Source organism: Camelina sativa, chromosome 9 (assembly GCF_030686135.1).
Source record: "Camelina sativa cultivar CO46 ecotype springtype chromosome 9, ASM3068613v1".
NCBI classification, from domain to species: domain Eukaryota; kingdom Viridiplantae; phylum Streptophyta; class Magnoliopsida; order Brassicales; family Brassicaceae; genus Camelina; species Camelina sativa.
Window position 1 is genome coordinate 28,041,320 of NC_141888.1, and position 26,125 is coordinate 28,067,444.

At 35.8% G+C, this 26,125-nt stretch overlaps 5 protein-coding genes and 1 pseudogene across 7 annotated transcripts; 2 read left to right on the top strand and 4 right to left on the bottom strand.

The window, feature by feature from the left end:
• The first annotated feature begins 5,898 nt into the window (after positions 1-5,898).
• LOC104715538 (uncharacterized) lies at positions 5,899-7,404 on the top strand. Its single transcript, XM_010432933.2, has 7 exons — positions 5,899-6,036; positions 6,166-6,430; positions 6,514-6,631; positions 6,765-6,886; positions 6,993-7,080; positions 7,179-7,256; positions 7,335-7,404. The coding sequence occupies exons 1-7, from the start codon at positions 5,899-5,901 to the stop codon at positions 7,402-7,404; spliced, it is 879 nt and encodes a 292-aa protein (XP_010431235.2).
• Positions 7,405-8,785: 1,381 nt separating this feature from the next.
• LOC104711624 (embryogenesis-associated protein EMB8) lies at positions 8,786-10,913 on the bottom strand. Its single transcript, XM_010428321.3, has 8 exons — positions 10,396-10,913; positions 10,174-10,302; positions 9,923-10,054; positions 9,690-9,832; positions 9,513-9,610; positions 9,317-9,411; positions 9,169-9,222; positions 8,786-9,086 (listed from the first exon to the last, which is right to left on the bottom strand). The coding sequence occupies exons 1-8, from the start codon at positions 10,783-10,785 to the stop codon at positions 8,898-8,900; spliced, it is 1,230 nt and encodes a 409-aa protein (XP_010426623.2). The 5' UTR covers positions 10,786-10,913; the 3' UTR covers positions 8,786-8,897.
• A 4,423-nt stretch (positions 10,914-15,336) lies between these two features.
• Positions 15,337-17,469, bottom strand: LOC104711625 (embryogenesis-associated protein EMB8-like). The gene is made up of 8 exons (XM_010428322.3): positions 16,946-17,469; positions 16,731-16,859; positions 16,495-16,626; positions 16,268-16,410; positions 16,096-16,193; positions 15,899-15,993; positions 15,751-15,804; positions 15,337-15,668 (listed from the first exon to the last, which is right to left on the bottom strand). The coding sequence occupies exons 1-8, from the start codon at positions 17,333-17,335 to the stop codon at positions 15,480-15,482; spliced, it is 1,230 nt and encodes a 409-aa protein (XP_010426624.2). The 5' UTR covers positions 17,336-17,469; the 3' UTR covers positions 15,337-15,479.
• Positions 17,470-18,137: 668 nt separating this feature from the next.
• LOC104711626 (histidine--tRNA ligase, cytoplasmic-like) lies at positions 18,138-19,817 on the bottom strand. Of its 3 annotated transcripts, none has more exons than XM_010428323.2 (3): positions 19,160-19,817; positions 18,696-18,916; positions 18,138-18,422 (listed from the first exon to the last, which is right to left on the bottom strand). In XM_010428323.2, the coding sequence occupies exons 1-2, from the start codon at positions 19,578-19,580 to the stop codon at positions 18,906-18,908; spliced, it is 432 nt and encodes a 143-aa protein (XP_010426625.2). In that variant the 5' UTR covers positions 19,581-19,817; the 3' UTR covers positions 18,138-18,422; positions 18,696-18,905. The 3 variants fall into 3 exon arrangements, with proteins under 3 accessions (XP_010426625.2, XP_087323858.1, XP_010426627.2); XM_087467732.1 differs by having other exon boundaries at positions 19,256-19,766; XM_010428325.2 differs by having other exon boundaries at positions 19,187-19,743.
• Positions 19,818-20,027: 210 nt separating this feature from the next.
• LOC147938898 (uncharacterized) lies at positions 20,028-21,329 on the top strand (annotated as a pseudogene).
• LOC147938899 (embryogenesis-associated protein EMB8-like) lies at positions 21,329-22,740 on the bottom strand. Its single transcript, XM_087465803.1, has 5 exons — positions 22,656-22,740; positions 22,446-22,536; positions 21,801-22,194; positions 21,586-21,714; positions 21,329-21,466 (listed from the first exon to the last, which is right to left on the bottom strand). The coding sequence occupies exons 1-5, from the start codon at positions 22,738-22,740 to the stop codon at positions 21,344-21,346; spliced, it is 822 nt and encodes a 273-aa protein (XP_087321929.1). The 3' UTR covers positions 21,329-21,343.
• Positions 22,741-26,125: the final 3,385 nt, after the last annotated feature.

The following is a 26,125-nucleotide window of genomic DNA, read 5'->3' on the forward strand; positions in this document are numbered from 1 at the left end:
AGATCCTGCACTGTAAGTTCTTAAATTTCCTATACTATGACAGATTATTAATATGGAATCTTTATTATAAGATGTTTTAGTTATTATGTTCCTTTATCTTTCGCAGACTTTGTTTCCATGAATCATCAGACGATGAAGATTACAACGGCTCAGAAGAAGATGAGAGTGATTCTAATGATTCGATCTAATGTTAAGATTTGTTCGCCTATTCCTAAATTTCGTAAAAAACTTTCGTTTACTTACTATTGAATTAAGTTAAGCTGTTTATTGTTTTAATATTGGACCTATATTTTCGCATATTATGCGAATAACTCTTATGGGATTTTTAATTTATGTTCAAATATGTCTTTTAAAGATACTTTTGACAGAGTACCTTTCATGAATGACAGATACATGCCATTTATATAATCAGATGAATGACATATATATCTTTATAATATGTTATATATATTTTTTTCATACGGATCATTATCTGAATGATAATAATTATTGAAAACTTAAAGTGATAAACATGAAAATAATTATATTTTGGAAATGAAATATATTAATTAGATTTTACATAATATAGAGATTATGATGCAAGTAAATATTGTCTAAATAAGTAAATAAAAATTTATAATAGATATATATGTGATATATTTGCATAAATCTATTATTAATTATAAATACACGAATCTCATAATATTTTATTTTAGTATTTAGGAAAATATACTAATTTCTAAGGTTATATATATACAGAGACGTTTGACAGATCTTAAGTACAATATCCAAAACTCTTTAATATTCCAAGGTTCTTTAAAACTTTCGACACATAATTCTTTAGTTATGTTTCAAAATCATAATTTGTATATAATAATTGATTTAGTTTAGTGCAGGTTAAATTATGGCTACGAATTGTCCGACTGATCGTGTTTCACGTTTGAATCCTTCAAAATACGAATGGAAAATTCGTGTTAGGATTTTGTGTTTATGGGAAGAAAAAACTCTTCGTCTTGGTTCAACCCTAGAGATGGTCCTAAGTGATAATCAGGTTTGCTAATTGTTTAAATTGTTAGGTAATCAGGTTTTCCAAATTTTGATAGAAATTTAATTATATTTGTTTTATTTAAATAGGGTATAAAGATCCAGTGTAGTTTTCGTGGTGATGTTTATGACAGATTTGTGTCCAAATTTCATCTTGGCGATTGGATTGAGCTTGAAAATTTTAAAGTTGTCGATCAATATGGGTCATGCAGAGCTACCACGCATCGATACAAGATTATTATTTTGTATAAGACCAAGATTAGTAAGACTTCGATTGTTGGAGGTGAAGAATATTTTGAATTCATCGATTATAATCGAATATTAAATGGTTCTTATTGTGATGATTACTTGATCGGTGAGTTATTTTATTTATCTACTTTAGAAACTTTCATAATTGGTATCTTTATATATTATATATTATTTTGATATGAGTTTGCGTCTTATATTTTAAGATGTCATTGGAGAAGTTACCAATGTTGGTAAAATGGATACTTGGAATGATAAAAAAGACTCGATGGGTCCGAATGATGGCAAAAAGTATGAGCTTAGATCACAAAGTGATCATATTCGTAAGTTGCTAAAGATGTGCTGCCGAGATACTTTTGCAAACGATGTGGATGATTTAGATGACACTGACTCGGATGATGACGACTCTGATATATCCGAAAATGAATACGATGACGGAAATTGTTCTGATGAGGATTATTGTGAAGAAGAGGAAGGTAAAGAAGATGAAGGCTTTTATGAAATTTTGTATGTAGACAAAGAAGATAGTAAAGGCGATTATGAGGATGACACAGATGATACTGAAGACGACGAATATGATTCTGAAACAAGTGGAGATACTGAGACTAAAGAAAAAGAGTATAAGAAGCAAGTTTCTTCTCCAAAAGGGAACGAAACACTAGAGTACTCTATGTACCATAGAATTTCCTTTGACCTTCGTGACTCCAGGTATTTGGTTTTAAACATATTATCCAATGGACACTCCTTAAATATATTAACGTTTGATATTTTAAATATTTTTATTTACTGGTATGCTTTTGCGGTGTGAGTTAACCGGAATAGCGGCTGACGATTTCTATAAGACTTACAAAGATTCTATAGGTGAAAGCCTTATATGTGTTATTCGATGGGGTGTAATTGATGTCTTCCAAGGTACATACTCTATTCATTCGTTTAGAATGTTTTAAATTATATTTGATAATACATAACTAATCAGAATTCTAAATTAAATGTGTTGTAGGAAGGAGGTCTGTATCAAACATTATATGTACTCAAGTTAGACTTAACCCAGAGATTCCAGAAGTTGAAATATTTAGACGATCGTATGTTACACTTTATTGTTAGTTTCTTATATTAATGTTCCGAAGATATATTTTTAATTTATGATTTGTGTTATAGGAACACAGAAAGAGAGCACGCACAAAAAAATGATTGAATTGTTGTAAGAATACCTGGAAGTCATCTCGCACCAAGAACAAAGCCAAAAAAGACATCAACATGTGTTTTTTAAAATTATGTCTACGTCTCTATGTTTTAAATTATTTACCTTTACTTTTGAATCTTCAAATTTCAATACTGGATTATTGTTACTATGGACAAGAATGCTCATATTTTTATATTTTATATTATTTAAATTTATAAAATTATCTGTTATGTTATATAGTATTTTAAAAATAAATTCCAGTGATATATTAATGTATATGACTTCATAAGGTTTGAATTTTTCTTTACGTAATTAAAAACGCACAAACAATATGTGTTAATAAACTTAAATGGGCCTAATCTCATGAGACGCCAACATGCATAGGCTTCGTGACTCTTTGGACATATATTTAAGCACTTTCGTCTCTCCTATATTGTAACTTCCAGACCTTTCGTTGTCTCTTCTTAACCAAAAACGTCCTCTAAGCTTCTTTAACCACCTATTATCATCCGTAACTTTCAGGTAAGTTATCAGAGATTTTTTAAGTTTTTCGTTGATTCAGATTTTAACTTGCAAACCAAATCTATTTTTAAATTTTATAGGTTCGGATTTTGCGATGGAAGGGGAAAGTTCTAGAAAACGCAAAGAACCCATGTCCAATTATCATTGGGAGGACGAAGCAATCGACATCGTTAAGAAGGCGTTTCAGAAATCTAGAGATGGGTCACAGAAGGAAACGTCGAAACGATTCACCGCGATTATCGATATGGTGAAAGAGCACATGAAGAAGAAAGAAGAATCGACCGAACTCACCTGTCAACTTGAAACCGTCGATGCTCAACTGACGCTAATGAATGATATTTTGGAAGGACGCATCGATTTGATTGAAGAGTGTAAGAGGCTGGAAGACGTTAAGGATATTCTTGAGAAAGATGTAAAAGATGTATTGTGCCTGAAATTCATTGGGATAAACTTTGTATTCCATTTAGTGGTTAACAATCATTGTAATTTCAGTTTACACATTTTCAAAATTCGAGTTAAATATTTTCTCTTATCAGAAATCAATTACCATATATCTTTATAATAGATCTAACGAACCTGGTATAATTTCCTAAACGTGTTTATATTACAAGATATTGAGTTTTTTTGCGAAATGGAAAATAATAAAATCACGAAATTAAATTTAGAAATATAATTTTAAACGAATTTAGGTAAACGGACTTAACTAAACAAATATATGCTAAAAATATATATAAAAAGATATGATTCTCAAACAGCAAATCTAAAAAAAAAAAATATTTTTCACACTTCATACTTTATTTAAATATTGCATTGATATATGTTACTATAATGTTCTTAAACTAAAATTGGATAAAATACAATATAATCAATCGTTATCTCACAAGATAATATTTTAATTCTTAAAATGTTTCTAAAGATAAACCCCGTATATTTTATATGTATGTTGAGTTTGTATAAATATATATGTGTTCATTAGATCCTTTGAGTGCATTATAATTTCTTTTGACACGGGGAAACATGACCATTGATCCTAATTCCTGTGTTTATATTGCCGACTTGCATCCTTTACTCATCCAAAGAAGGATCAAGGTAAAGATTATCAGAAGATTTGTTTGCAGTGCTGCGTTGAATGACGTTATCGAGTTTGTGCTATCGGATGAGCAGGTAATAATACAAACATCTATTCTGAATGATAAGCATGATAATAATATTTGATATGTTTTTCACTCTAGGGTTCAAAGATACATGGATCTTTTGAAAGGAGTTTGGTCCAACGCTTCAAACCGTTTTTTAACGAAGGGAATTGGTTGATCTTATCTAATTTTGATATAACACCCGTTGTTGGAACTTTTAGGCCTACTACCCATCAATTCAAAATACTCTCAAGTGGCATGACTTCAGCGCAGCTGATACCCTCTTTGAATGAAAAAGATTATTTTTCATTCGTAACTTTCATAGATGTCCTTTCTGGCTCTATAAATCCGAATATGTGTATTGGTAAGTAGTGTATCAATTATTTTAGTTGTCTTACATATTTTTAATTCAATATTTCAAAGTGATTAGTTAGTAATTATTCTCATTTAGATTTAATTGGACGTCTCGTGCGTGTGGAAAGATCTGAATACATTTTTGCTAACAACGTGCACACCGGCCTTTTTTTGAACTTGAAAACGAAAAGTAAGATTTCTTAATTATTTATACAAACAATATTTTAGTCTTTCGTATTCTTATTATTTTTTACTAATTTCCTGTTCTTATTAAAGTGGTATACGTTTGAGATGTCATCTGAGAAGAGGGTATTTGGAGTATTTTTACGATAGACTCCGTCAAATTGATGAAGGCATCATTATATGCATAGTCAGATTCGGTCAAATTAATAATGTTCAAGGTGAGTGTATAAATTAAACTATTATGGTAACTTTGTGAGAGTAAATACTAATGTTATGTTATGTTTTCAGGTCGTACAATGATTACTACCGCATGCACCTGTACACAGATTCTATTCAACTATCCATGTCTTGAAGTTTTGAATATGCAAACTCACTTTGAAGGTTCTGAAGATTAGTTTATGGTTTTACTTTATGATTTTATGTTTTTTGGTTTCTTCTTTTATTTATGAATTTTGGTTTTGAATTATTATAGTTAATTTAGATATGAGTACACTTCTTGGAACTACAATGCTTACTACACATAAATTCATAATTCTATCCAACATCATTACTTTATATCTTTATCATCTTTCATAGGTGTCCTTTCGTGCTCTATAGATTTGGATATGTGTCATTATATCAGATTTAAGTTTCTGATCAAAAGATATTTATTTTGATTTTTAGATTTGATATGTTGAAAGCTTTATTTACGTCCAACATCAACTTTATTTTGATATTGAATGAGAAGAGTGAGATTTGTATACAATACAAAAAAAAAATACTGTTTACTTATTAAATTAATAATGTAATTTATCTTAATGTTCAATTGAAATTGAAGATGGCATTGTTATGTGCGTTGTCATTATCACCATGATTATATTCAACTATCCATATTTTGAGATTCAAAAATGTAAAATTGTATGAACGGTTTATATTACATAAAATTATTAATCTTTCAAGATTAGTTTATGGTTTTATGTTATGTCTTAGTTTTATATTTATATTTGCGAAATCACCTAACTAATATTCTTAATAGAACTTTAATTCTACATTCGATGTATCTATTTTTATGTATTTTCAATGCTTTACTTAATAGACGTGACTGGAAACAACGATTCGAGTCGAAACTTTCAATGCACCCTTTAAACACACCCTAAAATTTTTAAAGACGAAATATATAACATAAAACTGAAATATTATCTTTACAACTTCCTCATCTTTTACCCTTTTCACAAAATTATCTCTTTGCCATCTCTCTTCAATTTTTTTTAAAAAATGGCAAATTTTGTGTTTCTTAAGAAGTTGAATCCTTCGACCATGCAGTGGATGATTTGTGCCAAGGTGTTTCGTTCGTGGAAAGTTAAAAATTGTTCTAATGATGTTTCGAAAGAACTAATCTTGGTCGACGAAGAGGTATTGTTTTCTATTTTTTTAAAAATCTTATAATAGTTACATGTCCAAAGATTATATGTGTTGTCAAAACGGATTGGCATAAAATCATGATGTATTCAAAATTTTAACTACACTTACACTGTGAATTAGGGATCTTTTGGACATGCTACGATTCCGGCAGCACTCAATGGGCTTCCGTCTTTTGTAATGACCGAGAATCAGAGTTATGTTATAGAGTGGTTCGAAGTCAAGGAGGATAAAGAGCAGATCCAGAAAACTAATCTTGGTTATCGGATTCTTTTCACGGACAAGACTATCATACGTCTTGCAAGCGACCCTATAATTTGCAAACCGTTTACTAACTTTGGTTTCAAACGTATTTATGATAATGAATTTCATGGACGTTGGCCTTACTGTAAGTTTTAGTTTAGAATGTATTGTTTAAGTTAACTTTAAAATTATGCTTCTTATAATACATTTTTGTGATTTATTATGCAGATAATTTGATCGGATGCATCACTAATATGGGGGAAATCAAGAGTTTTAAACAAGAAGACATTGGTGATCGTTGGAGTCTGATGGACCGCTACATTAGGTTCAGAATCATGTCAATTGAGTAAGTAAAAATATCATTGCATGCACAAGTAACTTTAATATAGAAGAATCTTTGGAAATTGGATGCAAGATCGTTTTAAAAATTTATATTTACTTGGCATAATGCGTTGAATCACCTTTTATTTTTGTCCTAGGGGATATGTACTTGACTGCTTTGCAACAGGATGTTATGCAAATCACATGTTCAAACGGTTCAAGGTGGGTAACGGGAAGAGGATTTGTCTGTTCAAAATGTGGAAAGGAATCAAATGTGGAGGTAATGACATTTGTGAATATATTGTCCGTTTAAACTTAAAGTTGTTAATTGTGATTGAGAAATTATTAACGATTTATATTCGTTTAACTATAATTGGTAACGTTAGATGATAATGTTCTCCTAACCAACGGTGATGGATGTTCGGACATAATTGAGGATCCAAAGGGTGCAGAATTTACAGAGTACATGTACATGTAAGTTAAATTCTATCGATCGTTTTCAATTTTTTTTTAAAAAAAAAATAGCATGTGCACATATATAAAGTTATATTTGAATTTCGAATAACGTTTAGGTACAATTTCATTGAACATGGAGAGTCAAGGATTCAGGATTGGAATGATACCGACATTCGTTTCATTATGGACTTGAGGTGAATAAGAAATATAACTTATCAATTTAAGTATCTAATTGATGAATAGAACTGATTATAACTTTTTATTGTCTATAGTGACACACTCGGATCCTTTATTCATCCTGCTGCTGAGGACTCTTTTGACAAGCATCGAATCCCCGTTTGATTACTCTGTTCTATTTAATGTTATTTGCTTTTGCACGAAGACATGTTTTTAGTATTTTTTTCTTTGGGATCAAAAGACATGAACTTAAATATTAGTTTTAATTTTACTTAAGACATATTTCTAAATAACAGTTGTTATTTTATGGTTTCAGTCGTTATTTTATGGTTTTATGTTTTTGTTTTATTTTAAAAAGACATGTTTTTATTTGAATGTTGATTGCAAATGTTTATGCATTAACTCAATGCATTAAACTAATAAAGGTCGGCATCCAAGCAGAAGATTCCAAACATATTGCCTCGATATAAACATCATATTTTCAACACACCAATTACAGAAATCTTGAAAACCAACAAAATATTGTTCATTCTTATCAATCAGTAACGCATGCAGCTTTCCCTGTGTAATACACAAGACTTAATTCAAGCCACACAAATTTAAAAATATAATACTCATATTTAGCATATGATTTTATTGCATAATGTTTTATTCACAACAACTTTTAAAAACAATCACATAAATTTTATTTTATATAAAAATTACAATATAAATAAAAAGAATTTCAACCCATGTTCTAACACGGGTCCTAACCTTGGAAAGGAATTGTAGTTCTGTTTATGTAATATTTCATATGATGAAAAAAATGGAAATATATGACAAAGAAGATTTGATGTCATTTGCTGCTGGAAGCTAGACCCACGAAAAAAAAAAGAAGTCCAAAAAAGAATAAGGACTCGTGATAGTTGATACCATGTGTTGTTCCACTTCTTTTTAAATTTTTCTTATTATTGCAACGGAATTAATAAATAATTTCCCACATGAACAATAATGAAGCTAAAGCTGAATTAACCAAAAATATGTTGGTATATTAATTTTTTCATAATACATTATTTTGTTTTCTCTCGAAAAATTCCAAAACTGCGAGGCTACTTTTCATTTAATGCTCAGTTTCTATGAACAAAAAAGTGACCAGTAACCAAATTCTATCTCCAAGCTCGAAAGCTAAGCACGTTTTGGATTTTTTTTGCCCCCTGGGACTCTCGGAGCTGTAAACCAATGAACTACATCATGTAATCAAGTAATCAACACACACATATGATCTATTCTATATGTGCACTGCTGAATCAAATTTTGCTTAAGCAAAAACACACAAAGATTTAGCCTAAAAACAAAAAAAAAAACCATACTCTCACATAGTCACATGTTTCTCGTATTTGGTTAAAATGTTAGTTTGATAGAAGAAAATCCAAGTGCAGAGGTGTAAGTGCTATGTAGTACTGTAGAAATGTACATAATGCAAAGTCGTTGTGGTTAGACTTGATATCTTTATATGTTCATAACCACCTATAATTATTGTTTTCATGTCCATAATGCGAATTCATTGTGATTCAGGAGAAATGTACTACTATGAATTTTTTTCATGTTTATAATTATTGTTCACAACAACAGTGTACAAGTGAAGCGTACCACTCCACGTGAAAAATGGAGAAACAGAATTAGACTTGGATCTGCTGAACATCCTCGAAAGATCTCTCGCCGCTAATGGTTTCACGACTCTCTACAAATTGCAGAAACTGCATAACCACTGGGTCAGTCCAAGGAGCCCCATTTGGAGCTTCTTCACCTGCCACCCATCCCAAGTGCCCTCCTCTTGGTGTTACAATCAACATGCAGTTTGGGTTTGCCTGACACCTTTAGTTGTTAGATGGAGCCAAAATCATTCATATCATTTTAACGTGAATGAATGAATGTTCATTCATCTCTTACCTTGATGTCATCGCGAGGGATACCTCTCTCAGGAGCGATCGGATCATTTGCTGCCTGCATTTCATATCATATAAACAAATGAACATATGAAGAAAAAAGCAGATTCTAAGCTTATATGTTCATCACACTCATTGTTCAGGGGATTTACCTGAATGCAAAGCAAGGGTATACGGACATGTTTTATAACTTTGGAGCTGCTCGACTTGGAATAGTACTCATCCACTGATTTGAAACCGAATGAGACTGTTTCATGAAAAAAGTAAACAAATTATCTGTAGCTCTGTATGCCTTCATCTTATAAAACTATCAAGGAAAAGACATAAGTGGATGTACATGAAACTAACCTCGGGTTACGCCTTCATCGAAATCCCTAACAGTCTCAGCATTTGCAGCTAAGGGGATGTTAAATTCACCTCCTATGTCTTCAAAAAGAAGAGAATGTCTGCATAGCAATGAGTTAATAATGTGACAATGACTAAACTGACAAGAAGAAAAGATGGCCAAGGCAAACGAACAATTACTTGCTAAATATTCTACGAAGAGATCTCGTCAGGGCCTTATCATAAACATTGTTAAAACCCTTATGGAAATCTTCATCTGCTATAACCAAATCAAAAGGATTGCACAACGAAACAGCAGCAGAGAGAGGACAGTTATGAGATTCCTGCAACAATAACAACAACAACAACAAAAATGATAAGAACTTACATACATGAATTCCAAACTCATGGGTTTAAAGCTAACTATAACTAACCTGACCCAAATAGTTAACAAGAATGTTGCCTCCAAGAGACCATCCAGCAGCATACAAATTAGCTTTTGGGAATTTATCTCGAACATGAGCAATCACTTCACCAATGTCTCCTAAAAACGAAGCCGAGTAGAACTGCATTTATCAGTATCATAACACTTCAGTCTACCAACTTCCCAATACTAACAAAAATGAAGCTAACTGGGACTCATCAGTCATCAAAGGAAGCTAATTTATGAATGTAGAGATCAAACCTGAGGAGTAGTAACAGGACTATCTCCACAACCACGGCTATTAAACACAACACAACGCCATTTTTTACTTCGAGCTCGTAACAACATATGTCTAACATACGAATCTTGGCTTCCTCCTGTTAAACCTGGCTACACATTTAATAAAGTTTTGATTTTTTCACTCAAATTACACACTTTAGTTTCGTTAATCAACTCAATTCTAGTGCTATTTGAGTGTGTTACCAACAAAATTAGGATCGGAGATTCAGGAGAAAGGTAACCATCATCGCCGGCGACCCAATCTAAAGCAACAGAGCCGTCGTCTTTAGTACGGAGACACTCACGGCGGAGTCTGACGGAAGGAACAGAGCGGTAGAAAGCTGCGTAGATTGTCTCCACGTGGCGGTTAAACCCGGTTAGAGGAAACGCATTGTATGGTTTGACGAGTGAATCCTTTAACGCCGGCAAGAAACGATCGGTTCCTCCGCCGATAACTTCGAGAGAGCTGTGGTGGTAAGTGCGAGACATTTCCGGGAGTTTTGAATTCGCGGCGACGAAAACTGAGAAACGACGGCGGAGAACACGAACTGTAGTAATCGGCGGCGATGATGTGGCAAAGACGATTCTCGCCATTTGCTTCACCACGACGTCGTATTTGTGTAACAGGATTTGGGCTATCTTGCGCGTAACTGACAAAAAGCAAAGCAATATATTTATGTGATCGCGGAAATTTAAACTAATTTGAAATTTATGTTTTTGATTAATTTACTTAATATAGACCCTTTGATTTATACGATTTATATTTTTAACCCTGGCAAGTGGCAAGCAGTCCCTTTTCATTGTCCACTCTCTTTTTTTTAACAAATCAAATATATTGATATCAAAAGGTGTTTACAAAATACATAAGCAATCCAATACAACTGGTATACGCAAATACATAAAATTGATACAATTTTAGTGAATGAGTGGAAGTGACCCTGCAGTTAATTAGTTTTACAGGCAATATATAAAATCTGTTAAGTCCTCCCTTAACACGCTTTTTAAAGACTATCAGCTTACTGCTGAAACTCCAAAATGTCATTGTTATTACTTTAACTATAAAAAACAGATCTAATGTTGTTGGAAATGATTCTAAATTTTGTCGCCTTCGTGAGATCGATATACTTGATAATTCCGGCAAAGTTTCACTATGATCTGTAAAGATCCAATGTCTTCTCATCCATGGTTGTTTCCATACCAGATTACGTTTCCAGTGTCTCCAAAGACTACTTGAAAGTCTGTCTAGCCAAATAAGGTCGAATTGGAACGGTGGGTTTGGCCTATATTGAAGCGCATTGACAGTTGAATGGAACAACAAGACTAATCCTTCATCTTCTTCTCCATCAAATGTCATACCAAGAGAGTTATGGCCATGTTCATGTCTTAACTTGTTCACCCACGTGACTGTCTTTCCTTCAGTCACACAAACGACATGAGAGTCAATCATGTCCATAGATTTTATTGTATATCTCGCTGACCCATTCTTTAACCATCTAAAACAATCAATATAAATCAGAACGTATTGCTTCTTATGTCTTTAGAGAACACAATCTGATTATTAAAAAATTGTTGTTTCTGTAGATTCAACAGATAAACAACAGAGCAACAAAAGAGTATTCCAGGATCCTAGATCCAAAATTCACTCCCAATTCTCGAATCAGAAAGAAACATCCGAAGAACACAAACTCTATTGTAATAAAAATGGAACGTTTCGATGGAGAAACGACATACACCATTTGAAGACGGAAAGAAGCCGACACCATAAACCTTGGGTTGAAACCAAGATCGGGTCGGAAATACGCTCCCATAGAGAGAGAGAAGAAGGCCAAGACTGTGAGAATGATTTTGGACGCAACAATCACAATCCGCAACATCATCTATTCTCGAAACCACCGTCTGCAAACAGGGCGATGAAATCTGGATGTTATGGAACGACACCCAAGTCGAGAGAGAAGACAAGATGGTGATTGAGGGTCTCAGATTTAGTAACAACACAGTGAGAAGGCAAAGGACATGGATTTTGAGATCACGATTTGTCATAGAATATCATCTAGATTTATACAAATGAAGCAAAACGAAGAAATTAAGAAAACAAGATCCGATCAACGCCAGAGAAGCCGACGTCGGCCGGAAACGGTGAAGAAAAACCGACGGTTTTGAACGGTCGCTTTAGGAGAGAGAACAGAGAGAAGTCGGTGGAGGATCTTTTTCATTGCCCACTCTCTTATCTTAACTTTAGTATACATTACCAGGCCGATCCATTAAAATTACATGTAGAAGTTGTTTGTTTTTCCTCCAGATTTTATTTGTTCATCTACAGTAGAACTTTTATGAATTAATACTCGTTAAATTAACATTCGTTATAAATTAATAAATTCTTTTGATTCCGAGTTGGACCGGTGTAAAAAATGACACAATAAAATAATAAGATAATAATTTTTTTTATATCTTATGTAAAAATATAGTCCCATCAATATCATAAATTAATAATCATATAAACTGATATATATATATATATAAGAAAATCTAGTGAAATATGAATATATTATTGTTTGTCTATTCTTGAATTTGCATTCTTGTTGGAGCTCATTTCTATTTTTTCATTGTTGTATTTTCAAATCACATCCATAATTGTGAAAAGTCATAGTCATAGATGCGATAATTGCTTCTTTAGTAATTGGTTTTAAAGGTACCGCAATATCTTTTGCGACTTCATCAGTACCATAAAAGGGTAGTAATAACAATTTTTTCAAAAATCTAAACTTCTAACATTTCTCATTTTTACCTAGATAATCTATTAAACAATTGACATTCATCCCCTTACGATAACCAAGATTATAAATTAAGAAAATTCTTTAAAAATGTGAATGATAAAGAAAGTATCTTATTTTGTAATAGAAAATTTTCAATATGAAAATGAGAAAATCTCTTCATAAATTAATAAAATATTAATATCGATAAATTAAAAACCTCTATAAATGAATAAAATTTCATTGTCCCGATTTTATTAATTTATAGAGGTTTTACTATATTAAAGAGGTCGGTTCAGATAAGAAAAACGTTGCATTCAAAATGTTTTGGATGCAGCTGAAAATTAAAGTTTGGACTTTGGATGATGTACCATTTACATTTAAATTTTTTTTTTGCAATCGAAATAATCGTTTTTATGATATCTGCTTTTTCTTTTTTTTTTTGTTGTAAAATGGTGTCTCAACTCTCAACTGATATTTAACTATTTGAAGACAAAACGTTAACATCGCAAAACAATTCATTATGCAGTGTTGACCAAGAAAAGTCATAGAAGATGCAATTTGTGTATTTTGAACTGCATAAGCTCAAATTTGGCCATAGAAGATGCATTAGCTTTTAAAAACTTTATCGACGTGAAGTCAGTCTCTCAAATTTGGCCATTTTTACACATTTACCAAACGAAGATATAAAAAGTCAAGATGGTATGAAATATAAATTTCTCTGGAAGAAATCCAAAACTGCGAGGCTACTTTTCATTTAATGCTCAGTTTCTATGAACAAAAAAGTGACCAGTAACCAAATTCTATCCCCAAGCTCGAATGCTAAGCACGTTTTGGATTTTTAACATGTAAACCAATGAACTACATGTAAATTGTAATCAAGTAATCAACACACATATATGATATATTCTATATGTGCACTCCTGAATCAAATTTTACTCAAGCCAAAACACTCAAAGATATAGCCTGAAAAAAAAAAAAACACACTCTCACATGTTTCTCGTATTTGGTTAAACTGTTGTTAGCTTGATAGAAGAAAATCCAAGTGCAGTGTTGAAATGCTATGTAGTAGTAATATAACTAGATTTTAACCCGCGGTACACCGCGGACATATAATTTTTATTATAATTTTTATTTTATGTTGTATTTATTTATTAAATATTAGATGTTTTGTAAATAGAGGAATAACTAAATTTTTGGTCTTTGTGCGGTTAAATATTTATATTAATTTTTTTTCACCCGTAATACACTTCATGACCATTTTTTGTTATATTTCGTTTGTTTTGTTTAATGTTTGAGATTATATTTTGATTTTCAATCTATTATAACAAAAAATAAAGGATCCAAATGCATAATAAGTAATTTATACGCTGTGATTAAGTCACACTGATCCTAATGATTTAATTATTTTACACATTCTTAGTTAAATCAACTTGATTTTATATGTCAAATACTCTAATATTAGTAGTGTTGACAAATAATAAAATAAGGATTTAACCCATGTTAGCATAAACTTAATAATGTTTTATTAATTTCAACATGTCCTCTTTATAAATCATCTATTATATAACCACATTATATAGTATTTTAAAATTTTTAATTTTACATCTTCCTAATATTTTAAAATTTTATTAAGTTTATATCTATTAATTATAATATTTAAATAAATATCAATCAAATTTTTTCTTACATTAAGAATTAAAGCTCACAGGTTTTAGAAAACAAAATGGGAATCAAATTTTGTTGTTTGTTTGTACATGTTTCGGAGATAGAATATCTTCAAAGCACAATAGAAGTGTGATTAAATATATCATATTTTATGTTTCTATATTGATTGATGTTATTTTATAGAATGTAAATTATTTAGGAAACAAAAATCTGAATTAATGTTATTTTTGGAAATCTTTTAGGGATTAATTTTGTAAATAAGCAAAACTAAAAGGGTAGAACCCAAAATGTACTTAAAAAATGTATATATAGATTTAGGAAACAAAATCTGAATTAATGTTATTTTTGGAAATCTTTTAGGGATTAATTTTGTAAATAAGCAAAACTAAAAGGGTAGAACCCAAAATGCACTTAAAAAATGTATATATAGATGCAAAGTCGTTGTGGTTAGACTTGATATCTTATATGTTCACAACCACCTATAATTATTCTTTTCATGTACATATTAAGAATTCATTGTGAATTCAGGAGAATTCATTGTGAATTCATTGTGATTCAGGCGATGCACCAAAGTCTTCAGGCGATGCACCAAAGTCTGCTGCAACCTTGATTGGCTGGGTGGAGAGACAAATCCGAGATCAGCTCTTGGCTATTGGTCGCTTGGGAGATCGTCGTTACGAAGAGGCTTTCCAAGTTTGGTTACAATCTCGGGTTTGTAACAATGTAGTTTTTCTTTTGAATATAATTTAAGATTAAATTAAAAAAAAAAAAATGTACTACTAAGATTCTTTTCATGTTTATAATTATTGTTCACAACAACAGTGTACAAAAGTGAACATACCACTCCAAGTGAAAAATGGAGAAACAGAATTAGACTAGGATCTGCTGAACATCCTCGAAAGATCTCTCGCCGCTAATGGTTTCACGACTCTCTACAAATTGCAGAAACTGCATAACCACTGGGTCAGTCCAAGGAGCCCCATTTGGAGCTTCTTCACCTGCCACCCATCCCAAGTGCCCTCCTCTTGGTGTTACAATCAACATGCAGTTTGGGTTTGCCTGACACCCTTAGTTGTTAGATAGAGCCAAAATCATTCATATCATTTTCACGTGAATAAATGAATGATCATTCATCTCTTACCTTGATGTCATCGCGAGGGATACCTCTCTCTGGAGCGATCGGATCATTTGCTGCCTGCAATTCATATCATGTAAACAAATTAACATATGAAGAAAAAAGCAGATTCTAAGCTTATGTGTTCATCACACTCATTGTTCAGGGGATTTACCTGAATGCAAAGCAAGGGTATACGGACATGTTTTATAACTTTGGAGCTGCTCGACTTGGAATAGTACTCATCCACTGATTTGAAACCGAATGAGACTGTTTCATGAAAAAAGAAAACAAATGATTTGTAGCTGTGTATGCCTTCATCTTATCAAAGTATCAGTGACAAAAAAATAAGTGGATGTAGACGAAACTAACCTCGAGTTACGCCTTCAGCGAAGTCCCTAAGTGTCTCAGCATTTGCAGCCAAAGGAATGTTAAATTCACCTCCTATGTCTTCAAAAAGAAGAGAGTGTCTGCAAAGAGAGATGAACTAATAACTAACTAACTGGCAAGAAGAAAAGATGGTGAAGGCAAAACAAACAATTACTTGCTAAATATTCTACGAAGAGATCTTGACAGGGCCTTGTCATAAACATTGTTAAAACCCTTATGAAAATCTTCATCTGCAATAACCAAATCAAAAGGATTGCACAACGAAACAGCAGCAGTGAGAGGACAGTTATGAGATTCCTGCAACCACAACAACAACAAAAATGATAATAACTTACATACATGGATTCCAAACTCAAGGGTTTAAAGCTAACTATAACTAACCTGACCCAAATAGTTAACAAGAATGTTGCCTCCAAGAGACCATCCTGCAGCATACAAATTAGCATTTGGGAATTTATCTCCAACATGAGCAATCACTTCACAAATGTCTCCTAAAAACGAATCCGAGTAGAACTGCATTTATCAGTATCATAACACTTCAATCTACCAGCTTCCCAATACTAAGTGAGACTCATCAGTCATCAAAGGAAGCTACTTTATGAATGTAGAGATCAAACCTGAGGAGTAGTAACAGGACTATCTCCACAACCACGGCTATTAAACACAACACAACGCCATTTGTTACTTCGAGCTCGTAACAACATATGTCTCACATACGAATCTTGGCTTCCTCCTGTTAAACCTGGCTGCACAATTTTCAGAAAAAGTTTTGATTTTTTCACTCAATTCACACTTACTCTTTGCTAATCAAAATCGATTTCGAGAGTGTTACCAATAAAATGAGAATTGGAGACTCAGGAGAAAGGTAACCATCATCGCCGGCGACCCAATCTAAAGCAACAGAGCCGTCGTCTTTAGTGCGGAGACACTCACGGCGGAGTCTGACGGAAGGAACAGAGCGGTAGAAAGCTGCGTAGATTGTCTCCACGTGGCGGTTAAACCCGGTTAGAGGACATGCATTGTACGGTTTGACGAGTGAGTCCTTTAACGCCGGCAAGAAACGATCGGTTCCTCCGCCGATAACTTCGAGAGAGCTGTGGTGGTAAGTGCGAGACATTTCCGGGAGTTTTGAATTCGCGGCGGAGAAAACTGAGAAACGACGGCGGGGAATACGAACTGTAGTAATAAGCGGCGATGATGTGGCAAAGACGATTGTCGCCATTTGCTTCACCACGACGTCGTATTTGTTTAACAGGATTTGGGGCTATCTTGCGAGTAACTGACAAAAAGCAAAGCAATATATTTACGGTTGTGCTATCTAATGTAGATTTTCTTAACTAATTCTATTTATTGTTCACACGTTTATCCAACCAATGCATGTTAATACGTACAGAGCCGGCGCTACATTTTAGAAGGCTATAATTGGCTGTTTGAAGGACTCGAACCCGATGGTAAGCATACAAGACTCTCGTATCGAGCACTACCATTGGACCACAGAACAACAACAAATTTTATGGGCCAAAATTTATTCTATGCATTGCCGGTCGCAAGCATCAACTTGGCTCGCTTGTACTTGTGGCCGGTTCTGAATACGTATTAGCCTTTATTTGGTCTTAAACGATTATTATAGATCATATGGCCTACGTGAATGAAAAAAAAAAATTGGGGTTGACTTTCATGTGATTGTATTTGTTGGATGATCTATATCGTTGACAACTGTTGTATAGTAGACTTTCACTGACCAATGCATGCATGCTAGTTTGGTTGATTATCTACGTGAATGTGGAATTAATGTAGATAAATGTTTGAATCTTTTAATAAAATATTGAAAAACTACAAGTAGAAAATGCCAAGGAGGAAAGAAATAAGGACATCCTTAATGGGAGAACTTTTTTTGTGTTTTTAGATGAAATATATAGTGAAAATAATGTAAAATCAGTTGTTAAGATCATAGGTAAAAAAAATAGGGGAACTAATTTTGGTGTTCTTAGAATAAAGATATAATAATATAATATTCTTAAACATTTTACAAAAGATGTAATTTATTATTAACTATAGACCAAAACTTGAATGTGAACAAAGATACAAACCAAATTCAATGATCCTTGGACAAAAAATATTAATACTTACCTACAAAACTTTCAAATTAAAAAACAGAGAGCTCTTTAAAAAACAGAGATCCAAGGAAGCTGCAAATGATCCAAGAATCCACACCCACAGCCATTTTGGTTCTTGCACGTTGAATGTTAACTGAAATCTCCTCAGATACATCAACCCAGTCTGGTGGTAATCCCACTGTAACCGTACCTCTACTTGGGACATTGAAAACATGAAGTGATCAAGTTCATACGCAATCACCAAGCTTCTAACATTCCAATGGCATCTAACAACAATGTTGAACATCTAGCTACCATTCATACTAACATCTACATGAAGTGATCAAGTTCTTAGGCAATCACCAAGCTTCTAACATTTTAATGGCAGCAAGAGAGAAAGGCTATGCAATCAACCGTGGTGATTACCATTTCAATCACCTTTTTATTAATTATTTTGTGATATCATCAATCACTTGAATTACTAACCTGAGATTATGAGAGGAGTATGCAAAATCACGATTGGTCTGAGAGGGAGAGTGAAGAAGCTTTGCCCAGAGCGTTGAGATCCTTCAGGAAGATCCGATGATTTAGGACTAGGAGCCTTGAGTATCTCGTTCTGAATGAACAACGGCGACGTCGCTGGCTTCACTGCTTGTGCTTGAAAGACAACATAAGCCACACTGTAACCTCGCCTCGTCAACATTTGCCTGCACATATATATAATCAAAATCAACAACCACACTGGCCACACTGTAACCCACCTATATCAAGAACCCAATTAGCTAACAAACAACACAGATTCAAGTGGTTTTCAAAGCCATACTCAAAAGAGGTTTCTCATCAGTTAAACACAACCAGATTATGCAGCTAATATAACATAACTTAAACTACTTAGACTCCACATTCATAAGCATTCAAAGACAAAACCCAATCTTTACAAGAAAACTCACAACAAGGCAAAGATTCTTGTGAATTACAAAGTCCAATCAACGAAGCAAAAGACTTCTCCAACACAATGTTTTCCCCTTCCGTCACATCAATCTCACCCAATTCGAAACTCTCCGCCTCCGAATTCAAAATCTTAACCGGAAGAACAGAACGAGCAGTGGAGGAAGAAGGAGGACCAGAAGTCGACAAAATAAGCTTGTTTAAGATAACAGCTAAAGAAGCTCGGGCTTCTTCGTTCGTTAACCCTTCAGGGATACCTAAGGAGCTTCGTTTGATCGATGGAGTGTTTCTAGTGGAGAATCTCTCGATCGCTGAGGAATCAATTCGAACATTAGCGACGCTGGAAGCAATCTTGTAAACGGAGGGGGAAGTGAAAGACGATCCTTTCCCTCGGAGATTGATGGATGATCTCTCCGCCGCCATTATTTCACACTTACGAAGCTTTGCAAAAGAATCTCGATTTGGAAGAGGAAGAGAAATGAAAAAAAAATCTCAATTGCAAAAAAACACAGCGACTCACGTAATGACACGTTTCCTAGAACTGAGCTTAAAACTGTTCTACTTCAAGAACGAAAAAATTGATCTTACTCCACTATTCAATTTTTTTATATTAAAAATGGGCTTGGAATACCCCATTTGTTGTCCTATTAAGGATGGCCTAAGGAATCCAAACACGACAAGACAATAAATAGGTTTGGTTTAATTAGGTGGTTGAGCATAAAAAGACAAGTAGAATTCAATTTTGAGTGGAGTATTAAATTTTTAATACAGTCCATGCAAATTTTGGTCTATAAATACCACGAAACTCTAATAGTAATTATCATCATTCAAATAATTATTACTTTACTTTTATTATTTTTTTCTCTCAAAATGAATTCATCATCGTCATCGTTTGATGATGAAAATATGGAAACATTCGAAAATTTTGACAAAGAAGAAGAAGCAATACATCTTGCTATTGCTAATAACAACTCAGTAATTCAATTTCTACTCAGTCAACAAGAAAATTAGGCGATTCATGGTGGTTCAGTTCCCGGCTGTTATTTCATCCATCGTGATCGTGAAAGTGCACATAATAGATTGTTCAAAGATTATTTTTTGGAAACTCCAGTTTACAATGATGTGATGTTTCATAGGAGATATCGTATGTCGCGTTCCCTTTTCTTTCGTATCAGCAATGCAGTTGAAAGTCATGACAACTACTTCACACAAAGAAGAGATGTAATGGGTAGACTTGAATTATCGTCCCTGCAAAAAAATAACGGTCGTGTTTCGTATGCTAGCATATGGTCTTCCTGCATATGCCACAGACGAGTACGTAAAGATAGGCGAATCAACGGCAATTGAGGGCATGAAAAGATTTTGTCGAGCCATAGTGGAGATATTTTCAGAGCAATACCTATGCTCATCAACACCTAATGATGTTTCCAGACTTCTTTATATTGGTGAAAATCGAGGGTTTTCAGGAATGCTTGGTAGCTTATTTTGCATGCATTGAAAGTGGAAAAATTGTTCTACAGCTTGGGCTGGACAATATTCAGGTCGTAGTGGATCACCTACTATAATTCTTGAAGGTGTGGTAGATTATGATATTTGGATATGACATGCATATTTCGGGTTACCAGGCACTAATAATGATATCAATGTCTTGGAGTCTTCCCACCTCTTCTCCAATCTCGCTCAAGGTATTGCACCTCCTGGTCATTATATTATTCAAGGAGAAGAATATAATATGGGATATTACTTGGCTGATGGTATTTATCCAAAATGGTCAACCATAGTGCAAAGTATTCATGAGCCAATAGGTCAAAAGAAAAAATATTTTGCTACACAACAAGAAGCATATAGAAAAGATGTAGAGCGTGCATTCGGAGTTCTCCAATCTTGTTTTGCTATTGTGAAAGGACCGGTTCGTTTTTGGAACTAAAATGTGTTACATGACATAATGACCACGTGTATAATTTTACACAATATGATAATCAAAGATGAACATGATCTTGATGCACCAATTGAAGTTGGAAGAGAAGCTCCACCTCAAGAAGTCGAGATTACAGAGAATAATAATGTCTGGTTTCAAGAGTTTCTTGGTCGATTTAGAAAAATCAAAGATAAAGAAGCTCATTTCTCACTTCGAAATGCTTTAATTGATCATTTGTGGGAAAGATTCAATAATGGTGGTGTATATACTAAAATCTACTTTTATTATTTATATGATGAATAATAAAAGAAATTTTATTAGCTTTTGGGAATTTATCTCCAACATGAGCAATCACTTCACCAATGTCTTCTAAAAACGAAGCCGAGTAGAACTGCATTTATTAGTATCATAACACTTCAGTCTACCAACTTCCCAATACTAACAAAAATGAAGCTAAGTGAGACTCATCAGTCATCAAAGGAAGCTACTTTATGAATATAGAGATCAAACCAGAGGAGTAGTAACAGGACTATCTCCACAACCACGGATATTAAACACAACACAACGCCATTTGTTACTTCGAGCTCGTAACAACATATGTCTAACATACGAATCTTGGCTTCCTCCTGTTAAACCTGGCTGCACAATTTTCAAAAATGTTTTGATTTTTTTCACTCAATTCACACTTACTCTTTGCTAATTTAAATCGATTTCGAGAGTGTTACCAACAAAATGAGAATTGGAGATTCAGGAGAAAGGTAACCATCATCGCCGGTGACCCAATCTAAAGCAACAGAGCCGTCGTCTTTAGTACGGAGACACTCACGGCGGAGTCTAACGGAAGGAACAGAGCGGTAGAAAGATGCGTAGATTGTCTCCACGTGGCGGTTAAACCCGGTTAGAGGACATGCATTGTACGGTTTGACGAGTGAATCCTTTAACGCCGGCAAGAAACGATTGGTTCCTCCGCCGATAACTTCGAGGGAGCTGTGGGTGGTAAGTGCGAGACATTTCCGGGAGTTTCGAATTCGCGGCGATGAAAACTGAGAAACAACGGCGGAGAAATCGAACTGTAGTAATCGGCAGCGATGATGTGGCAAAGACGATTCTCGCCATTTGCTTCACCATGACGTCGTATTTGTGTAACAGGATTTGGTCTATCTTGCGCGTAACTGACAAAAAGCAAAGCAATATACTCCCTCTATACTCTGTAGAATACATGATGTTCTTATTTTATTTTAGGGAATTTATTGTATTTTTATTTTCAAAATCAAGTACCTATTTAATGATTTTGCTTACAATACATTTTTTTTTTGTCACTGAAAATATATTGATAAGCTTGTTTTCAACAAAACAAGTAGGATACAAACGTCCGAAAGAAGGAAACTAAAGCCGGTGGACGACAACATGTCCCCGGAGTCAACAGCCGAAGGAAGACGAGATTTCCCTGGAAACTAAGCCCTATACAAGGGAAACGATATAAACTAGAATTACAACTCATAACTTTTAAATCGAAAGAGCACATAACCTTACACCAAGACCAAAAGCAAAGCGACTTTAAACCGAAGCGAGATAGATACCAAGAAAGCAAAGCAACCTCTTCTTTACCAGAAACCAGTGAATGAGATTTATCAAAGATTCCCCAGGCCAAACAAATGATAACATCTACCTCCTCCTATCATAATAAGAGCCAATCTCTCTAAACCAAGACCTCAAAACCCGACAAGCAAGACCCATTGTAACATCCGTGAACCAAAATCCCGGTTTAGGTTCTGCATCGGTCGATGCAAGTTGTGCATCGGTCGATGCAAGGTTGTTCCTGTGCATTTTTGACTTAAGTAAAACGCTGCGTTTTGGGTTAGGAAAAAACCCTTAAGTCGACTTTTTGTTCCATTAGTGTTGTTTGGCCGTTTTTGAGAGAAAACGAAAGAGAGGAAAAGTTCTTGAGAGTTTCTGGAGATTTCTTGGAGTTTTGGTTCGTTCCTGTAGAGATCTGTAGCTGGGATCGTTGTAGGAGCTTCCTAGAGGCTTGTTCTTGCTTGTTTATTGTCCAGATTCGTCTTGGCACAGGTAAGTGCATGACCATGGCTGATCTAAGCTAGAGGAACCTTTAACTTGCCTGTTTGGTGTTGTTAGATGTGTTAGATCGTAGTTAAGGACGTTAGGAAGCTTTCTTGTGGCTTGGGAATGAGTTTCTGTGGATGTAGGAACGAGATCCGGCGAGAAGCTTCGGGGAAATCACGGTGCTCGACGTTGCGTCGATCGATGCATTGCTTGCGTCGGTCGATGCAAGTGCGAGGACGGCGCGATAAACTTTAGGGTTTTCGTATTGCGTCGAGCATGCGTCGGTCGATGCAGACTGGGTATTGGTCGATGCAAGTTGCACTTGCATCGGTCGATGCAGTTCCTGCGTTGATCGATGCTTCCTCAGTTGGCATCGGTCGATGCATATTGGCATCGGTCGATGCATATTGGCATCAGTCGATGCTGAGTCCTGGTTCGTTGATCGTTGTGGGTTGATTGTGGTGTGTGGTTATTAGTTACTCTATTGCTTGTGTGTATAGCCCAGTAGATGGGAGGATTGCCTTACTGAGTGTTTATAAAATACTCATGCATTGCAATATGTGTTTGTGGTGCAGGTAAAGGCAAAGTGTGATCATGGAATCAAGGCGATGAGGAAGGGATGTTCTAGAGGCTTGATTGGTTGCGGTCTAGCTATTGTTAGGTTGCTAGATTAAGTCAACGGAACATTGTAGGATGTTAGTTGTTGGCTATTTCTTTATTTGGATTATGGTATTGGTTATTGTTTTGGATTGTTGGAATTTTATTGGTTTAATGGAAGTTGCTATTTGATTATCCGCGGTTGTTGATTGTTGATAGGATGTTAGTGGGTATGGGACCACTAGTAAATTAAGGTATAAAAAAAAAAACGGGAAGGGTTGTTTCATTTTGGTATCAGAGCCCTTACGGTTCTAGGTCCAGGGTTCATTGTGCTTTTGCTGTTGATGTTTGGGATTCCATGCTAAGATTGATTGTGTGAGTGGGTCAATTGTGTGTGGCATGAAGTCCTAGAACATCCCCTTCGAGCCTGTTTGTGATTCCACGGTGAGTTGTGTTTTGTGTATTAGAATTATTGTTTGCTTAGCCTTCTGTTCTTGGATGACATAGATGGTTAGAGGTGAGGATGCTGTTGGTCGCGGTCGTGGTCGTGGGCGTGGTCGTGGTCGTGGTCGGGGACGAGGTCAGGTTCCTGAGGCCAGTGTGAGTGTAGCCCAGAGCATGGCCAGTGAGGAGGTGGCGGAGTCACAGGTTCATCCTAGTGTGTCTGGAGACCAGGCTGGTTTGGGTGACGGCAGGGCGGATGGGCCCGGTGTCGGTCACGGTGTTACCCCGGGTGTGGGGGTTGCAGCAGGAGGTGCTCCAGGCAGGGAGGATGTCTTGATGGACTTGCTAGCTCAGGTTTTGCAGCGACTTCCAGCAGTAGTGCCGCCAGTGGGTGGTGGTCAGGGTCCAGTGGTGCCGCCAGTGGTTGGTGGGCAGGTTCCAGTAGTGCTGCCAGGGGTTGGTGGGCAGGTTCCAGAGGTGCAGCCTGCGGCGGGTTTGCAGGCAGGTGTGCAGCCGGGGGCCGAGGCAGTGGATGCTCAGTATGTGCGGATGATGGAGCAGCTGCGGCATGTGGGAGCAGGGTATTTCTCAGGAAGTACCGATCCGAGTGTAGCGGATGAGTGGAGAGAGCGGATGGAGGATATTTTCCTTTCGCTTAGGTGTCCCGACCGGTACAGGGTGGATCTGGCAGTGTTTTACTTGTCAGGAGATGCACGTGTGTGGTGGAGGTCGGTGACAGCACGGAGGGTGCAGCGGGGTATGTCTTGGGGAGATTTTGTGGGGGAGTTTAACTCCAAGTATTTTCCTCAGGAGGCTCTTGATCGCATGGAGGCACGGTTCTTGGGGTTGACTCAGGGAGACCGTACAGTGCGGGAGCTGGATGCAGAGTTCAGTCGGCTTGTGGGGTATGCAGGCAGGGCTTGGGAGCCAGAGTCAGCTCAGGTGCGGAGGTTTTTGTTGGCTCTACGGGACGATTTGAGGACTCGGTGCAGAGTGAGGAGTTATGCTACAAGAGCGGAGTTGGTTGAGGTTGCAGCTGGGATAGAGGATGACTTGAGGGCACAGGTTGTTGTGGTCAGTCCTTCAGTGCAGCCACAGCAGTCTCAGCCGTTTTCTGTTCCTAGCAAGGGCAGAAACGGAAGTTTGATGTTATGCAGAGGTCGAGGCATGGTGGTGCGAGATGCTTTGGGTGTGGTAGCAGGGACCACAAGGTGACTAGCTGTCCACAGAGAGGTGAGCAGCGGGCAGTGACAGAGCAGCGGGCGGTGACGGAGCCGCGGATAGATACTCGAGTGTGTTACTACTGCAGAGAGACGGGGCACATCAAGCCTCGTTGTCCCAAGTTGCAGCAGAGAGCAGTAGCAGTGTTGCAGGCTGGAGCTCAGCCAGGGGTGCAGCAGGTTGTGCAGCCGGTGGGTTGGATCGAGCCGACGTTTCAGGTGTACGCGACTCAGGAGCCCGGTGGCACTAGTGCAGGAGCGATCACAGGTATAACTTCTGAGATTCGAACTTAGTCAATTCAAAAGTTCAGATTATATTTGTTTTTGTTTGTGGTCAAGTGTTAGGTTCTCAACACATGAGGTTTGTGTAGGGACCTTGTTGGTGGGCGGGTTTAAGTCCCATGTTATGTTTGATTCTGGAGCTTCTCATAGCTTCATTACTCCGGGGTGTGCCGAGAGTGCGGGGATCAGAGGGGATTCTGGAGAGCGTTCAGGAGTTGTCAGAGTTGCTGGAGGCAAGTTTCTGAGGGTTATTGGACGAGCTGGAGGAGTTGATATTCAGATCGCAGGAGAGTCGTGGCCAGCGGATTTGCTTATCAGTCCAGTGGAGTTGTATGATGTTATCCTGGGTATGGATTGGTTGCATCGGTATAAGGTGCATTTGGATTGCTATCGGGGTAGAGTGGAGTTTGAGCGTCCAGGAGGGAAGTTGGTTTTTCAGGGTA

Coding starts and splice junctions, on each gene's coding strand:
- LOC104715538 (XM_010432933.2), top strand. CDS start 5,899: ATGGCAAATTTTGTGTTTCTTAAGAAGTTGAATCCTTCGACCATGCAG. Junction 6,431..6,513: donor TCATGGACGTTGGCCTTACT/GTAAGTTTTAGT, acceptor TTTATTATGCAG/ATAATTTGATCGGATGCATC. Junction 7,257..7,334: donor CGTTTCATTATGGACTTGAG/GTGAATAAGAAA, acceptor TATTGTCTATAG/TGACACACTCGGATCCTTTA.
- LOC104711624 (XM_010428321.3), bottom strand. CDS start 10,785: ATGGCGAGAATCGTCTTTGCCACATCATCGCCGCCGATTACTACAGTT. Junction 10,303..10,395: donor CTCCGATCCTAATTTTGTTG/GTAACACACTCA, acceptor TTAAATGTGTAG/CCAGGTTTAACAGGAGGAAG. Junction 9,223..9,316: donor TACCCTTGCTTTGCATTCAG/GTAAATCCCCTG, acceptor TATGAAATGCAG/GCAGCAAATGATCCGATCGC.
- LOC104711625 (XM_010428322.3), bottom strand. CDS start 17,335: ATGGCGACAATCGTCTTTGCCACATCATCGCCGCTTATTACTACAGTT. Junction 16,194..16,267: donor CTTCGTAGAATATTTAGCAA/GTAATTGTTTGT, acceptor CTCTCTTTGCAG/ACACTCTCTTCTTTTTGAAG. Junction 15,994..16,095: donor CGCTGAAGGCGTAACTCGAG/GTTAGTTTCGTC, acceptor TTCATGAAACAG/TCTCATTCGGTTTCAAATCA.
- LOC104711626 (XM_010428323.2), bottom strand. CDS start 19,580: ATGGCGGCGGAGAGATCATCCATCAATCTCCGAGGGAAAGGATCGTCT.
- LOC147938899 (XM_087465803.1), bottom strand. CDS start 22,740: ATGTTATCATTTGTTTGGCCTGGGGAATCTTTGATAAATCTCATTCAC. Junction 22,537..22,655: donor GAGGTTGCTTTGCTTTCTTG/GTATCTATCTCG, acceptor TCCCTTGTATAG/GGCTTAGTTTCCAGGGAAAT. Junction 22,195..22,445: donor TTAGTTTCCTTCTTTCGGAC/GTTTGTATCCTA, acceptor GTCATGGTGAAG/CAAATGGCGAGAATCGTCTT.